This window comes from Diachasma alloeum, unplaced genomic scaffold, assembly GCF_001412515.2.
Source record: "Diachasma alloeum isolate Michigan unplaced genomic scaffold, Dall2.0 Dall_scaffold_00284, whole genome shotgun sequence".
NCBI classification, from domain to species: Eukaryota; Metazoa; Arthropoda; class Insecta; order Hymenoptera; family Braconidae; genus Diachasma; species Diachasma alloeum.
Window position 1 is genome coordinate 3,413 of NW_021680423.1, and position 18,029 is coordinate 21,441.

Here is an 18,029-nt window from a genome sequence, read left to right on the forward strand (position 1 = left end):
CTATCAGAGATGCATTTTTCCTGCGAATCTTGACGGAGTAGTTTGTATGCAGTCAAGTTTGAGGGAAATACTCCCATTCATTATTAAGCTCGAGGGGTATTTGGCGGATTATTTCCCCATTCACCATTTCAATAAATAGAATTGTGGTATTCGGTGCCATCGTGATACAATCAACAATTTTTTTGTTATTCTATTTGACAAAGGGAAAATCACGAACGACGGGAAATCAGCGATATAATTCTCTTCTGATTGGTCCACGGGACGTCGAATACTGTAATTCTATTATTCGGAAGGACGATGAACTTAGATATCGCTAAGAATGATTAGGAGAATATCGTCCTTAAGTCAGGAACAAGAATTTTGCCAGTGTACGCTGATCCTCCCATAACTTTGGATCTCTCTGTTTTCTACCATAGATGGGGAGCAGGGATAAATAATTGATAATTTAAATTTTCAATTAACTACGAATTAAATAATTGAAATATGGGGTTGTCGGTTTCTCAGTTTTTATTTTTTTCACATACTTTTGACAGTTCTGACTAGCCCGGCGCTTAAATAGTTGGAATCAACGTTCACCCGGCTAAAAAATTCGATTTTGGCAAAAAAATCCAAGATCTGACACTTTGACAATTGAAAATATGGGATTTTAAAATAGCTATTGGGCAAATATTTGTAAATTTCTTAAAAGGGATTTTCGATTAGCCAAATAATCATCAATCCTCCGAACTCAATTATTGATTAATAAAATAATTCGGAATTTAATTAGCGATTAAATTAATAATTTAAAATTGATGAATATTACTAGCTATTGACTTTGTTTGAAATTGTTAATTCTGCCTATGTTTAATGGGATGTTTGAATGGGAATTTTTCTTCAACTTTTTTCTCCGCATAGGATAAGGTATGAGCCAAACACCAAGAGTATGAGGCTTAATTGTTTCGAGTCCGAAATGTTTTTGGCGAATTGGGAATATGATATAACTTACAACCCGTATCAGCTGATTACCAAATTGGTAACTTTCCGATCTCCGATTCAAAATTATTTTTTTCCGTAGGTGATGAATTTTACATGTCACCTGTGAATAAGCTCCTTAATCTTGAGTTGATATTTGCATGTATCATTTCAACAGACTGATACATTTCTTTCCACTGTTTATTTCTCATTTCTTTGAATAAAATTACAATGTTTACTGATCAGACATTGCACGACCGCACTGTGTTAGCTTTTTTGACACGACCTTCACAACATAAGAAAAAAGACGACCAGCTCAGCCGGCACGTATATAAAGACGGAGCTCTCTGGAGACAATATTCAGTAATCAGCACGCTTTCGCAACTTGCTCTATTCGTTGGAGGCTATAACAATCCAAAAAGTCACCATGAAATTTCTCGTGGTTTTATTCTTCGTCTGTCTCGTTGGTGCTCTGGTAAATAATAATTATCATCAATCTCTATATAGAAAAAATTTTACCTGAAATTTGTCATACACTTCTTCGCAATTCCTACGAAATCGTAGTTCTACTATTATTTTTAAGAAATTTATCATTAAAAATTTCCAATTTGATAGAAAATCAATTGAGACTGCAATTTTTTTACTCAACTATTCTATGAAAATTAATGGAAATTATGAAAATTAAGGTCATTATATTTTTGTATTTTCAATCAATTCTGAATTCATATAAGTTGGGAAATTTTCGTCTTACCTTGCATTTTAATCGAATTTGCAGTAAAATATGAGATCTTGTTATTTTTCCCTCTAAATCGCATTTCATGTGCTTGTTCTTTGAAATCACTACTAAATCATCCATGGACTGTCAATTTGTCCAACAACGTCTGATTCACATAAGAATGTCAAATTAATTTTTCTTCCATTATTTTTAAAGGCCCAAGAGTTGAATGAAGCCCAAAGGCAAAGACTTAGGGAGCATAGAGATGCCTGTATAAGAGAGACAGGTGCTGACAGAGGTAAAAATAGTTAATTAACTAGAATACTTCCATCCGGTGACGGTGGCCGACGTGATTAAATCACTCGGCCGGACAGTGGGATTCGTGAGGCGTGGGTTCAAGTCCGGCTTGGGGCAATTGGGATTTTTAATCTTTCGGAAACCGTCGAACGGAAGTCTAGACACCGAGAATCATCGGAAAACTGTTGGGAAAACATTCTCCGACGAAGCTCGGTCGATGGGCGTCCGTGTCGACCAAGGTTTTCCATGGTTTCCCTTGGTCACCAGGAGAGTCTGTACGTGGGGTACAGCTCCTGGGGGACAATGCGACATGGTTGGAGAGAAAGTCGGCCCATGAAACCACAAATATGTAAAAACTCGAATAGGGTATATATGGCAACGAAAAAATATATACTAAAATACTTACATCTCTAATAGCTCATGACTGGAGGAAATTACATATGTCCGTTTGTTGATAGTGTTGCGTCCCAGATTTTTTAATGTTTTATAAACTTAATAATTCGTTTAGAATTCCCAACATAGAATTTTTTTTTTAAATTTAAGCTTACATAATCCTAGAAGGTTTATACAGCTACAATAATATGTATATATATAGAATTATACATGGAATATTTCAGAGAATAATATGACTATGTACTCAATTGTCAAGAAGCCGGAGGAAGCTTGAATTATAAGCGAAACGTCGTGAATTGACAATAATCTAGTGCAGCTTATTGTTTTCTCTGAGTAGTTATTGAAAATCTGCAAAACCCATGTCGAGCACCTGATAGGGTCCAAAACTCATACATCCCTGGTATCAGTGAATGTTCAGAGCTGCAAGTAATCCTCTTAATTTTCACCATAATTACAGCTGAGGTTGATAGAGCCCATAGGGGTGATTGGGCTGACAACCCAACAATCCGTTGCTTCGCCCTATGTATGATGAAGAGATTGGGCCTGGTTTGTATTTCCTTTGCAGATTGATCTTCTCTAATCATTTGTTACTGACAAGGGTCATTGATTTCACTCAATCAATCTGTCTGTCCTACAGATGAGTGATGATGGTAAACTGAATGAGACTGCAGCCCGTCAGAGATTGGCCTTGGTATTGAGGCGCGAGAGGGTAGAAGAAGTCATGAGGAAGTGCAAGGATCTGAGTGAGTTCTCGTCGCAATTATTGTGATATTAATGTAATGGATCCATTGTTGATTCCATTGTAATATTGTTCCTTCCTCTCATTATTTCAGAGGGTCCCACTCCTTGCGATACTGGATACCTGATTCTGAAATGCTACACTGATAACAGAGCAAACATGGTTTAAGATTCATCCTAAATTCCTACTGTATGAATAACTAGGGCTTTATCGAACTTTTTCAAGTATACATGGATTCATTTGTCAATAAATTATCTGGATATCAGCGACAGTAGTGGCCATGCGCGTAGCGTGTGGCTCCGGCGGCCGTCCAAGCTAAGCAGCGGTTAGTCTGCTTAGTACTTGGGTAGGTGTCGGCTTAGCCCTACCTCCCTGGGTGGAGCTGCTGGTGTTGATCATGAATGTAGAGACCTACTGTACCTATCTAGTCAGTATGAGAGGCAGACACAATAGGACTCTGCAATATCGGACGGCTGTACGACTGAGGTCTTCCATGGTTTCCCTGTCAGTCCTAGCCCGAATGGGGTGCAGCCATGTAAAGAGTAAGACGGCCCATGGTAACGCAGATAAGAATTGGGAAAATGAGAAGAGAGGAGTAGGAGAGACAGATCAAGGTTGACGAAGTAAAGCGCCTATAAAAACGTAACGGTAGTAGGAATGAAATATGGATAAGAAATGTCCGGATATCTCTCAGTAATTTGGTGAATCCTTTATTGTATCCTTCAATTTATCGAAATATAACACTTATGAGAAGCGTTGGAGGAAAATTTTTATTAAATCCAGCACCTTTTTGAATAAACCAATTTTGGTTAGAGAAGGGTAGGGCAAAACGGACCAGGCGTGCAAAATGGACGCCCTGAAAAAAATTAAGGCCTTTTTTTCATAATAATTTGAGTTATCATTTGCCATTTATTGTATGAATAAACATGATAAATACTGTGGAAAACAATGAGAATCGACAGGAATGTGATTAGAAACAACCGTAATTTCCATAGTAATTCCGATAAATAGAAATTTCAGAAATGGGGGAAAGCATATTTTCGACATTTCAAACTTACAGCAAGATTTTTTTCATCTAAAAAGTACGTAAGAAATTTTAAGGCATTTGTTCATTAAAAATTCTGGATTTCGGGGGCCAAATCATTGAGAACTGTAATTTTTAGTTCAATTATTCCCTGAAAATTGATAGAAAACCGGAAAATTCCGATAAACATAATCTTGAATTTCCAATTATTTGAAAATTCGGGGTAATTTGGCACTGAGTATGGATGCTTTCATTGAAAATTCAAATAACTTAAAGAATTTTCGTCTTTCTGCTTCTTAAAATTTTTGATTTTTTTTCAATTTTCGATAACATCTGAAATTTCATGATTTTTGCAGAGAAGAATCCCTCGGGGTGGACACTCGAGATTTTTAATTTACACAACATGATAGTTTCATTTCTTTGCGACGAAACGATCAGGAAAATACAATAATTTTGAAGGTCACGCAATGTGATATGCGAAAATTTAAATTACAATTACTTAGAACACAACGGCTAGCAAGAACAGAGTTCACGTGACTGTCCATTATTATACTTTATTCCGTGAATTACGTCAAGGAACAAGCACAATAGAACCCCAGATTTATGAAATCTGAAGAAGAAGAAGAATCACTTCAAAGATATTTCGAGATAATTGATATGATTTATTCAACTGTAGATAGCTGTTTATAATTATTAATAATAATAATCGTGTTTCGTTACGGATAACATGAAACGATGTTCACAAATGTACAATATTATCAGGCGTAAATTACTCGGTATGTATAGTTCATTAAAATAATAGTAGCATTCTTTATATTAGTTATCATTTATATTTATAAATTATTTATACTCTTTGGTCCATCCACGGTACTTATTGATATCTAAACATGATATTTATCTATTATGAAGACTTCAGACTGTCGTGGATACCTAAATGTCTCCTCAAACGGATGGACCTCTCATTTTCCTTTATCTGCATGCGTCTTAACTTACTATTTTTGAAAGTATTATTTTCATCGTCGTTAAATTTAAAAGTATCATAGACCCTTCAGAGCGCGCTATCACGTTTACAATATTTGGAAGGACACTTGCAAAATATATTTGCTTTCGGAAATTTTTAATATCATTATCGCATTTGGACAAGTTTCATGTGATATATTATATTTATTATCGATAAGTGATCTTCACATTCGATTTGTCGGACAATGAAAATTGATAAAATTCATAATTATTCAACAATGGTTTCTAACCTTTCCGATCTACTCTCTACCTTCATAATCTCATAAAGAAGAACTCTGTGAATTGATGTTCATTAGATTACATAGAATTTAGGATGAATAATTTGTTTCGGTGAAGAAACAACTCTCATTCACTATAAGGATAAATAACAGAGTTCTTTTCCATGATAAGGAAAAATTTCAAAATGACTAACGTTTTTAATTAATTAAAATTGAAGAAATAATTAATGCGCTTTATGAGCGGCTCAACAATTCAGTTGATATACTACTAGGTGGACAGTAATATAGGCAACTACGGTGATATGATTGATTTTTCCTTCGCATCATATTATTGATTCTTTCAGTGCACTGAACATACTCGATTGCTTCAGCTTCGAGAGTTTCGTGGGTAGAGACTGCATGCTCTTCACACTTTGACATTCTCCCCATTCCCTGCATTATCTGATCACCATCAGTCTCACAGCTGTCGTTGCAATTTACATATTATCACTAAAGATTGTCATCGTTGCGACACGTTCAAGAATTTTTATATTCGTTATAGAATAGAGTATTACAATGTTGAGTTTAATATTCTCTTCGACGCCATTTATTGAACATTGATGAAACATTCTCGAAACCAGAGCACTCGTAGAAGCACAACTAAGATCATTCGGCGATGCACACCGCTTATATAACGTATTTATTGTTACTGATTTTCGAGTACAGTACAGTCTAGATTTTGTCAGATGAATGGAAAAAATTATTCCAATATTAAGTACTTCATCGGAATTAATTTGGTCAGGAAGAATTTTTACAATTTCTCAAGGTGAGTAAGTTGATCCACGGTTGAAATAAGGTCGTATTATTTGGTCATGGATATTATACGATTATTTCACAAAAACAGATTTGTCATCACTTTTACAGTTAACTTCGATGTCCCATCCATACACTCATGCTTTCCTTCAAAAATCCAATCTTCATGTTGCTTTATTTCGTACCACATTCTTCCAAGGAGCTATAAATAGGCTCGATTATATTGACTTTGTACAATATACAATTTAATTAAAATTTTGAAGATATAATGTTGGTCCAAATTATTGAATTTACAATTTTACCAATTTAAGGAGATTGTATTATCAAACATTTTGAGGTTTGAGGGTCACAGGACTAATGATATATTATACTTTTGGGACCGATCAACAGTAACAAGAAAAGTAGGTACACAAGAAGCAGCGATAAAATACTCTGATTCTAGTAATAATAGAAAATATCTGAGACTATTAAATGAAATATCATTTATAATGATAAAAATTTCATCAAACTTCTTCATGTAATATAAGTATTTATAATTTTTGGTACAGTGGACTCTGGTTAGAGGCATATTGGTTAGTGTCGAACTTCCCCTCAATTTTTTTGTCTCGCCGCTCGAGCGCTTCCCCCACTCTGTCCCCACACAAGCCGGAGAGTAAACACTCCAATATTTTCTTCAAATTGCTATCGTCTTCCGATTCCAGTAAAGACGAAAAATAAAATATTCTGCATTTGAATTGTCGATCAAAAAATTTAGTCCACTTCTGGCTGTTAAGGCGGGAGAATCTCGTTTTGTTGGCATAAAATTAATTCGAAATTGGATTAAATAAAATGATGAAGGGAGGTAAAGAAAACGACTGTAACATTTTTGATTCACATGGTTCGTTAACTCCAGAAGAAATATCTGTTCTATGGAATGTTAGGTACAAAGCTTCTGTGATCAAATATAGTCAATGAAATTTAAAATATTGATAATAAAAAAATCGTCTGAATCTATATGAATATTGCTATTATAGTTGAAACTGTGAACTAAAGTTTATCATTAAAATGAAGTGTTGAATTGAGAGAGAAAAGAAATAGTATTTTTCATTTTATCGTTCCCAGTTTTCCCGGAAGTCGGGCTCCGAATTCGCTTCCCGAATTCGCTTCCCCTATCCCGCAAAACAGTCGACTCTAACCAGAGTCTACTGTACTCAATATTTTGTGCCCAAGTTGAGAACCAAATTCAAATGACTAGAAATTCATTAGTTCAATTAATACACTTTATGCCTCGCATTGCCATGGTTATTTTCAAAAAAGTTTATTCTAAACTCCTAGTTAAAATGTTCAAGTGATAGATATGTCACTGTATCAACTCGGAATGTGATCGTCTGATTCATTAATCATTACTGGAAACCATCTGACTAAAACTTGGATGTAATTTATAAATAACAGCCACGTTTTGCGTAGAAAAAGCTTAAGTAGTTTTCTGAGGCAGCTTGGATAAGAAAAAATGAGTATTGCATCTTTTTATTCAATATTCAGCTGAATGCAAGATTCATTAGTTCTGCCTCCATTCAAAGAATATAATATTCATTTCAATATTTCCAAGCTTCCTCGGATTCGCATGTAATTTTACCCGCTTCGTTCCTTTTCCTGCTGAACAATTAGCTAAGATATTTTATTTCTGTTGAAATTACTCTGGTAGTTTTCTTATCTCGGTACAGAAATATATGGGGGTATTCATAACAGAGGCAAACACGTGGTTGAATAGAAATTATTGACATTTTTGATAACTAGGTCGCGTGATATCACATTCTAAGCTGCGAGTAGCAGAATTTTTTTCATAGCGAATTCTACTTTTACTCATGTTGACTTATATTTATATTTCTATGCCCTTGTTGTTTCACTAAGCGGGATCATTGGATAATTCCTCACCTCTACCAATATAGATTCAACTGATTTACTTGAATATAATCGAATTATGCAAATCTCTAAGTTGTGTGATTACTTTTATTGATCCGTACGGAGAAATTCCGTATTTTCAATAATTTTCATAATAAAAATTGTAGTTGACGTGTAATTCTAGAGATTTTTTTCGGCCGATTCACGAACACTACTTGCCACTCGTATTATATTTAACGCACGAGATTTACTGAACTTATGGGGTGAAAATTTACAATAGTGAAAATTACATGAGACGAGCTGTCACCTAGGCCAGCATGGCTACTGATTATTCGAGAATTATTTCGAAAAAAGTTCGATTACAATTAAAAATACAGTATCGATAATCCTCCACTGATGAATGTCTGCATATAATTAATGAACTTTACAAATCTACTAGTCTTCCGCAAATGAAAAAGAACCGAATAATCAAAACAAGCGTATTAGTATAAAAAAATGCAGAATATTCAATTTGTGAAGCTTCCTGAAACTATGAAATATTTACCTTACAATATAAAAATGACAATTGTCTAAAATCAATAATCGCTGATTTTGTTATCGGTGCTAAGGAAATTCACAAGCATAAGTTGTGAGTAATTGTCAACAACTTATTACTCATTATCAAGATAATTACAACTCTCAGCAATTTATTTATTGTTACTCGCTTAATGTCATCTATCTAATTCAAATATCTCATAGTGAAGTAGAATGAGAGGCACCATAGAATGTGCAAAAGATGCAATTGTAGGCTCAAAGCACTGTTATTTATTTTATAAGAGTAAAATTCCTGCCTCTACCATTGGAAAAAAAAATACACGCTTGTATCAGTATCTCCCTCATATGCTCGGTCAATTGTTCGTTTATCCGTCCGGAATATGCACTGAAATGAATTTGCAGCGATGCATTCTACGATTACGTTATCCATATTATGGTGCATGCACAGCGCTCCCATCCACTCATTTGTCCATTCAATTGGGATCCATACTAATTTCACTGAATAACTTTCATGATTCATTTCACCGTGCACTTGTAAATTATCCCACATTCATAGCTAATCGTTTTCCCACCGTTTACATTCATTTTGGACCCTACAAACTGCAGTTTAATCATCTATTTATTACTTTATCGTTGAAAATACGGTCGATCGTATTCTCCTACGAAGCTCGCTCTAATTATAATTCACCGGTATTATTTCGTTCAATTAATGTATTTACAATATTTGTTCAACTCGTATTCAATTAGCTTAATTAATTGGGTTCACACGAGCAGTGAAAATGGAAAAGAAAATAAATCTCTAGGACTCCATTGGACCGACGTTTCCCGATAACATTATCGATCAATTTTAAAAATTTATTGCTAAAATATCTTCTCTATGGTTCCCATTTTCTCATTACTGATAGAGAGCATCAACTCTCCAATACTGTGCGATAAGATCGTATTATAGTCGAAATATATTGATTCATTCATATTGAGTGAAAGGTGGATGATCAATTTATCGTGGAAACAGTCCATCCTATTTTCGATGGAAAATCATTGTGGTTTGTACGTGAATTATTCTCCATCTCTTGATTATTGGTTGTTGCATCTTGTTCTGTGCGTATCAGCCATCTCTCAAGAATTCAACTACTTCGTTATCGTGAAGCTTTAAAAAAAAATCAAAGGAATTCATCGGCGCGATTGAGAGATCATGCGTTTATCGGCAATTCGAGCGAGCATGGAGCGTTTTATGGCGTTTTCAAGTTAACTATACCACAGATTCCACCCAGCCCAATTTGTTTGTATAGCCTGAGAGCATTCAATGAGCTCTGCTGAGCATTTCTGGTACAACTGTGGTTATGGTTAATCGAGGTTGAGTATGATGACATATTGCATGTATAAATTCATTGGGGGCGCTCTGTTACACGTCGTCCTCGATGCTTCTCAATGGTATTTGTTGTTTTTGGGCCACTGCGTTTAATACGTACACCAGTTGATCGAGTTTTTTATCCATTACGGAAAGCTGCACATAAAAATTCAAAGTTATTCACCCGTGATTATATATTCTTTAACGAATGAGTTTTTTTTTCATTCTATACTGAGAAAATGATATATTACGATACAAGTGGAAAAAAGTAGTTGAACATGAGGCGAAGGTCTCTAATCACATTTGTCAGGAATAACATTTTTTCATATGTATCGTGCGATATTTTATGATACTGATGAGAAAAAGACAGTTTTTTGCGCACGAAGCATACAAAAAAGTGCCCCTTTTTTCACTTGTCTCATAAAGACATGTTCTCAAATAAGTCTTCTAACGAAACCGAGTGGATTATTGTTTATGAGTGAATAGAGCTATTGCTGATGAATCAGGAATATTGTCGATGTGGAACTAAAGGGGCGTATCTCCGACCTGACGTCGTTTCTTATTATATTTTGAGTATTTTGGTTATAAGATAGAAAAGTTTGAAAAATTTTAGTATGTATATTATCAAGACATTTAGATAGATTCGGTAGTCTAGTAATTTTATAATATACAGTGTGTTCCAAGATGATTTGTACGGTTAAATAATTAGCTAAAAAGTAGTTAAACGCGAAAATGTTTCAGACCAAAGTTATAGTGCTTGAAGGGGGAAAAGTAATAAGAAGCATATTTTGAGCATAAGTATTTATGTTTCTATGCTACAAGCATAAGTTCATTTTTTTAATGGCACCAATAATTTTCGTCTCTCAAAAGTTGTCCGCGGCGAGACAAATACAAGGGTGACGCATGAAGTATTTTTTTATGTTCTTGGGCTAATATTACAAAAAATTGAGAACAATGAAACAAAAGTCCCAACGCGTGTGTGTGTCTTTGATTTCAATCCCCGAATAATGCATGATCACACACTCACTCTGTACTGAATAATACTGATGAATTTACGCGATCTGAAAAGGCTCATCATTTCACAACCAAGACAAAAATAATCCTTTGTTGACAAAAACATTCTAAACTCATTCAACTTTCTTTACCGAGGCGGACTTTCATATCAAAATGGGCCCATTAGTGCTCGATTTGATAGATCATAGTACAACTTATTCATTTTCTTGGAATAGCCCAAAAACATGAAAAAATACTTCATGTATGATACCATTGTATTCGTCTCACCAAGTCCAACAACTTTTATAAGACGAAAGCTAATATCGAGAATTTTCCTGGTTCCTTTCCCACCTACTCTGAAATCCAATCCAACAATATCTTATGGCGTGAGAAGATGTGGAATGCTAGAGATATTCTAGTAAGAGATTCGCGGATGTTGAGACGATTTCTGATTGGTGCCGCCATCGACAGGCAAACTAGCGGGAAATTTCGAATGACCATTTATACTGACGTGATATTTTTTTCATATAAACAAGAAATCAGATGATAAAGTAAAAGTAATTTATTTTCGAGCATTTTTCCTCCGAATTAATTATTTATGTACGTATGATTGTATGTGTCCACAATCGTAACCTAGAAGAGAGCACGACGTTTACTCAATGAATCTGGTGTAAGGATATTTTCCCGGGTTGTTCACCCAGGAAAAATCCAAACTACTTTTTAAGCCTTCTGTATCGCTCAATAATCGGGCGCCAGCCGAACCTTCACGGGAGATTCGACGAAAACCGGCCTCTAAGGCAAACTCGTCCACTCAGAGGACTTTTTGGTTGGACAATGGGTTACCTAGTTAACATCAGCGTGATACGGTAGAGTGGGCGAGGTCCACCAGGAGTATTACCACCACATCCTCACAAGCCTTTGCAAGTCGTGTATTATACCTTACGGCATAACTTCTCATAATGAATTAAACTCAAGACCTTCTGGAGAGTCTTTCGACTCTGCCAGTGTTCATTCTCCTCCCGAGTATTGCAGCTCCGTCAAGCTGGGCGGCCAGGGTACTCAGAATGAGTCGGTCAATAGCTCAAAATTATGAGCTTTTTACATGCTTTTTTCTGCGCGAACCAAAAATTTTCTGCTCAAATATTTTCGGCGAAAAATCGATTTTCACGATTTGGGCATCAAGCTAGGCGGCCAATTCATAGGAATGGGTCGAAAAACGGGACTCACGAGTTATCTGATTTATAAGCTCATTTTCTGCGTTGGAAAAATTGGGAAAATCGCTCATTTTCCGGGAGAGCCAATATGAGCTGGAAAATGAGGGGACCGGAGGTCATCGGATCGGCTTATTATGAGGTCCTAAATTATGAGCTTTTTACATGCTTTTTTTCTGCGCAAACCATAAATTTTCTGCTTAAATATTTTGGGCTAGAAAATAATATTTTGAATTTGGGAACATGTGTATTCGGCTAATTTATGGAGATGAGCTAAATAACTTCACCGGAGTATTCTCTGATTTATAAGCTCATTTTCTGCGTTGACAAAATTGAGAAAATCGCTCATTTCCCGGGGGAGCCAATGAGCTGGAAAATGGGGGGACCGGGGGTCATCGGATCGGCTTACTATGAAGTCCAAAATTATGAGCTTTTTACATGCTTTTTTTCTGCGCGAACCAAAAATTTTCTGCTCAAATATTTTCGGCGAAAAATCGATTTTCACGATTTGGGCATCAAGCTAGGCGGCCAATTCATAGGAATGGGTCGAAAAACGGGACTCACGAGTTATCTGATTTATAAGCTCATTTTCTGCGTTGGAAAAATTGGGAAAATCGCTCATTTTCCGGGAGAGCCAATGTGCGCTGGAAAATGAGGGGACCGGAGGTCATCGGATCGGCTTATTATGAGGTCCTAAATTATGAGCTTTTTACATGCTTTTTTTCTGCGCAAACCATAAATTTTCTGCTCAAATATTTTGGGCTAGAAAATAATATTTTGAATTTGGGAACATGTGTATTCGGCTAATTTATGGAGATGAGCTAAATAACTTCACCGGAGTATTCTCTGATTTATAAGCTCATTTTCTGCGTTGACAAAATTGAGAAAATCGCTCATTTCCCGGGGGAGCCAATGAGCTGGAAAATGGGGGGACCGGGGGTCATCGGATCGGCTTACTATGAGGTCCAAAATTATGAGCTTTTTACATGCTTTTTTTCTGCGCGAACCAAAAATTTTCTGCTCAAATATTTTCGGCGAAAAATCGATTTTCACGATTTGGGCATCAAGCTAGGCGGCCAATTCATAGGAATGGGTCGAAAAACGGGACTCACGAGTTATCTGATTTATAAGCTCATTTTCTGCGTTGGAAAAATTGGGAAAATCGCTCATTTTCCGGGAGAGCCAATATGAGCTGGAAAATGAGGGGACCGGAGGTCATCGGATCGGCTTATTATGAGGTCCTAAATTATGAGCTTTTTACATGCTTTTTTTCTGCGCAAACCATAAATTTTCTGCTTAAATATTTTGGGCTAGAAAATAATATTTTGAATTTGGGAACATGTGTATTCGGCTAATTTATGGAGATGAGCTAAATAACTTCACCGGAGTATTCTCTGATTTATAAGCTCATTTTCTGCGTTGACAAAATTGAGAAAATCGCTCATTTCCCGGGGGAGCCAATGAGCTGGAAAATGGGGGGACCGGGGGTCATCGGATCGGCTTACTATGAGGTCCAAAATTATGAGCTTTTTACATGCTTTTTTTCTGCGCAAACCATAAATTTTCTGCTCAAATATTTTGGGCTAGAAAATAATATTTTGAATTTGGGAACATGTGTATTCGGCCAATTTATGGAGATGAGCTAAAAAACTTCATCAGAGTATTCTGATTTATAAGCTCATTTTCTGCGTTGACGAAATTGGGAAAATCGCTCATTTCCCGGGGGAGCCAAGATGAGCTGGAAAATGGGGGCTGCAAAATCTCGTATAGTACGCCTAGTAACTTGTCTGGCGGAAATGATTGATTCTGGTACTTCTTCCGATTTCTTATCATTAGTATTCATGGTGGACTACGTGGAACTTATAGAAAATAGAGAAATTTTTTTTGCGCAAAATATCTGGAAATTTTTTTTGCTTGGATATACTCACTCCCCAGTCCACGCCAGTTTTCCCGGAAAGATAGGGATTTTAATGTTTTTCTCAAAGCAGAGAATTAGCTTATAAATAAGGCAATACGTCGATAGAATTATTTAGCCCATCGCCATGAATTGAGCCATTACATAGGCTGAAAAATTCTGAAGATTTCTAGCCCAAAATACTCGAGCAGAATTTTTTTGATGTGCGCAGATAAAAAGCATGTAAAAAGCTCATAATTTCGGACCTCATAGTAAGCCGATCCGATGACCCCCGGCTCCCCCCATTTTCCAGCTCATATGGCTCCCCCGGGAAATGAGCGATTTTCCCAATTTCGTCAACGCAGAAAATGAGCTTATAAATCAGAATACTCTGATAAAGTTTTTTAGCTCATCTCCATAAATTGGCCGAATACACATGTTCCCAAATTCAAAATATTATTTTCTAGCCCAAAATATTTGAGCAGAAAATTTATGGTTTGCGCAGAAAAAAAGCATGTAAAAAGCTCATAATTTTGGACCTCATAGTAAGCCGATCCGATGACCCCCGGTCCCCCCATTTTCCAGCTCATTGGCTCCCCCGGGAAATGAGCGATTTTCTCAATTTTGTCAACGCAGAAAATGAGCTTATAAATCAGAGAATACTCCGGTGAAGTTATTTAGCTCATCTCCATAAATTAGCCGAATACACATGTTCCCAAATTCAAAATATTATTTTCTAGCCCAAAATATTTGAGCAGAAAATTTATGGTTTGCGCAGAAAAAAAGCATGTAAAAAGCTCATAATTTTGGACCTCATAGTAAGCCGATCCGATGACCCCCGGTCCCCCCATTTTCCAGCTCATTGGCTCCCCCGGGAAATGAGCGATTTTCTCAATTTTGTCAACGCAGAAAATGAGCTTATAAATCAGAGAATACTCCGGTGAAGTTATTTAGCTCATCTCCATAAATTAGCCGAATACACATGTTCCCAAATTCAAAATATTATTTTCTAGCCCAAAATATTTGAGCAGAAAATTTATGGTTTGCGCAGAAAAAAAGCATGTAAAAAGCTCATAATTTTGGACCTCATAGTAAGCCGATCCGATGACCCCCGGTCCCCCCATTTTCCAGCTCATTGGCTCCCCCGGGAAATGAGCGATTTTCTCAATTTTGTCAACGCAGAAAATGAGCTTATAAATCAGAGAATACTCCGGTGAAGTTATTTAGCTCATCTCCATAAATTAGCCGAATACACATGTTCCCAAATTCAAAATATTATTTTCTAGCCCAAAATATTTGAGCAGAAAATTTATGGTTTGCGCAGAAAAAAAGCATGTAAAAAGCTCATAATTTTGGACCTCATAGTAAGCCGATCCGATGACCCCCGGTCCCCCCATTTTCCAGCTCATTGGCTCCCCCGGGAAATGAGCGATTTTCTCAATTTTGTCAACGCAGAAAATGAGCTTATAAATCAGAGAATACTCCGGTGAAGTTATTTAGCTCATCTCCATAAATTAGCCGAATACACATGTTCCCAAATTCAAAATATTATTTTCTAGCCCAAAATATTTAAGCAGAAAATTTATGGTTTGCGCAGAAAAAAAGCATGTAAAAAGCTCATAATTTAGGACCTCATAATAAGCCGATCCGATGACCTCCGGTCCCCTCATTTTCCAGCTCATATTGGCTCTCCCGGAAAATGAGCGATTTTCCCAATTTTTCCAACGCAGAAAATGAGCTTATAAATCAGATAACTCGTGAGTCCCGTTTTTCGACCCATTCCTATGAATTGGCCGCCTAGCTTGATGCCCAAATCCTGAAAATCGATTTTTCGCCGAAAATATTTGAGCAGAAAATTTTTGGTTCGCGCAGAAAAAAAGCATGTAAAAAGCTCATAATTTTGGACCTCATAGTAAGCCGATCCGATGACCCCCGGTCCCCCCATTTTCCAGCTCATTGGCTCCCCCGGGAAATGAGCGATTTTCTCAATTTTGTCAACGCAGAAAATGAGCTTATAAATCAGAGAATACTCCGGTGAAGTTATTTAGCTCATCTCCATAAATTAGCCGAATACACATGTTCCCAAATTCAAAATATTATTTTCTAGCCCAAAATATTTAAGCAGAAAATTTATGGTTTGCGCAGAAAAAAAGCATGTAAAAAGCTCATAATTTAGGACCTCATAATAAGCCGATCCGATGACCTCCGGTCCCCTCATTTTCCAGCTCATATTGGCTCTCCCGGAAAATGAGCGATTTTCCCAATTTTTCCAACGCAGAAAATGAGCTTATAAATCAGATAACTCGTGAGTCCCGTTTTTCGACCCATTCCTATGAATTGGCCGCCTAGCTTGATGCCCAAATCCTGAAAATCGATTTTTCGCCGAAAATATTTGAGCAGAAAATTTTTGGTTCGCGCAGAAAAAAAGCATGTAAAAAGCTCATAATTTTGGACCTCATAGTAAGCCGATCCGATGACCCCCGGTCCCCCCATTTTCCAGCTCATTGGCTCCCCCGGGAAATGAGCGATTTTCTCAATTTTGTCAACGCAGAAAATGAGCTTATAAATCAGAGAATACTCCGGTGAAGTTATTTAGCTCATCTCCATAAATTAGCCGAATACACATGTTCCCAAATTCAAAATATTATTTTCTAGCCCAAAATATTTAAGCAGAAAATTTATGGTTTGCGCAGAAAAAAAGCATGTAAAAAGCTCATAATTTAGGACCTCATAATAAGCCGATCCGATGACCTCCGGTCCCCTCATTTTCCAGCTCATATTGGCTCTCCCGGAAAATGAGCGATTTTCCCAATTTTTCCAACGCAGAAAATGAGCTTATAAATCAGATAACTCGTGAGTCCCGTTTTTCGACCCATTCCTATGAATTGGCCGCCTAGCTTGATGCCCAAATCCTGAAAATCGATTTTTCGCCGAAAATATTTGAGCAGAAAATTTTTGGTTCGCGCAGAAAAAAAGCATGTAAAAAGCTCATAATTTTGAGCTATTGACCGACTCATTCTGAGTACCCTGGCCGCCCAGCTTGACGGAGCTGAGTATTGCGACTCGGGGGAGTTTTCAGAGTCAAGTGTGAATCAGCCGGGACCCCTCAGAGCCTGGGACGCCGAGAGGCTGATCCGACCAAAAAAGAACACTGTTATCCACTTCACGACCACCTACACTCTCGGCCACCAGTTACCGCTTCGGTCATCGCTCGTTACCGTCTCCGGGTACTTGAATGTCGGCACATGGTCGGGTCGACAGGAGGACGATCTCTACTCCAGACTCACGGGCCCATGTGCTCGGCATTTGTTTCGCTGAGCCGGATAACGCCGGAAACAACAAAGTCGTCACTTCATGTGCCGAAATAACTCCTTTTTACTAGCGGGGGATGCAGGAGCATCCCCCTACGCTCATNACGATCTCTACTCCAGACTCACGGGCCCATGTGCTCGGCATTTGTTTCGCTGAGCCGGATAACGCCGGAAACAACAAAGTCGTCACTTCATNTCAGCATTTATTTCGCCGAGCCAGATAACGCCGGAAACAACAAAGTCGTCACTTCGTGTACTGAAATAACAACTTTTTACTAGTGGGGGATGCAGGAGCATCCCCCTACGCTCGCCGCCAATGGTTATTCACCCAGGCTACGTGGAGTCCGAAACTCCTTATCATGGCTTCTTCAGCCATTCCTCAATCCAGCACACCGAGAGATTCTTTCAACCTCTCGGTTCAAGCGCTCGCGTTCGACTAACTCGGAATCTTACTAGGGCCTTGCCTCCTAGTCTGGGTATTTCGGCGACGATAGGTCATTCCGCTTTCCTATCCCCACCGATCAACCCGACGGGATCATGGAGGTACCAGTCCTTTCACCTCGCCGTTGGTCCCCAGTCTACTTCGACACAGCCTTTAGAATCGCTCAGTTGGACAGCCTGTACGTCGGCCCCTTTTCCCCTAGCACATGCTGGACGAATTCTAAAATAGCGATAGTCTAGTAGTGTCCTATAGACTTCCAGGGGTCG

The 18,029-nt window shown here is 37.5% G+C and overlaps 2 protein-coding genes across 2 annotated transcripts in view; one reads left to right on the plus strand and one right to left on the minus strand.

Annotated features, from left to right (window-relative positions):
- Nucleotides 1-1,330: 1,330 nt before the first annotated feature.
- Nucleotides 1,331-3,838, plus strand: LOC107038475 (general odorant-binding protein 56d). Its single transcript, XM_015257572.1, has 5 exons — nucleotides 1,331-1,426; nucleotides 1,883-1,964; nucleotides 2,814-2,902; nucleotides 2,994-3,099; nucleotides 3,190-3,838. The coding sequence occupies exons 1-5, from the start codon at nucleotides 1,379-1,381 to the stop codon at nucleotides 3,261-3,263; spliced, it is 399 nt and encodes a 132-aa protein (XP_015113058.1). The 5' UTR covers nucleotides 1,331-1,378; the 3' UTR covers nucleotides 3,264-3,838.
- A 3,351-nt stretch (nucleotides 3,839-7,189) lies between these two features.
- LOC107038507 (potassium voltage-gated channel subfamily KQT member 1) overlaps nucleotides 7,190-18,029 on the minus strand; it is a 44,479-nt gene continuing 33,639 nt past the window's right edge. The window contains exon 12 of the mRNA XM_015257651.2: nucleotides 7,190-10,068. Within this exon, the coding sequence (XP_015113137.2) occupies nucleotides 9,967-10,068 (102 nt within the window). The 3' untranslated portion in view covers nucleotides 7,190-9,966. The remainder of the gene's footprint in view (nucleotides 10,069-18,029) is intronic.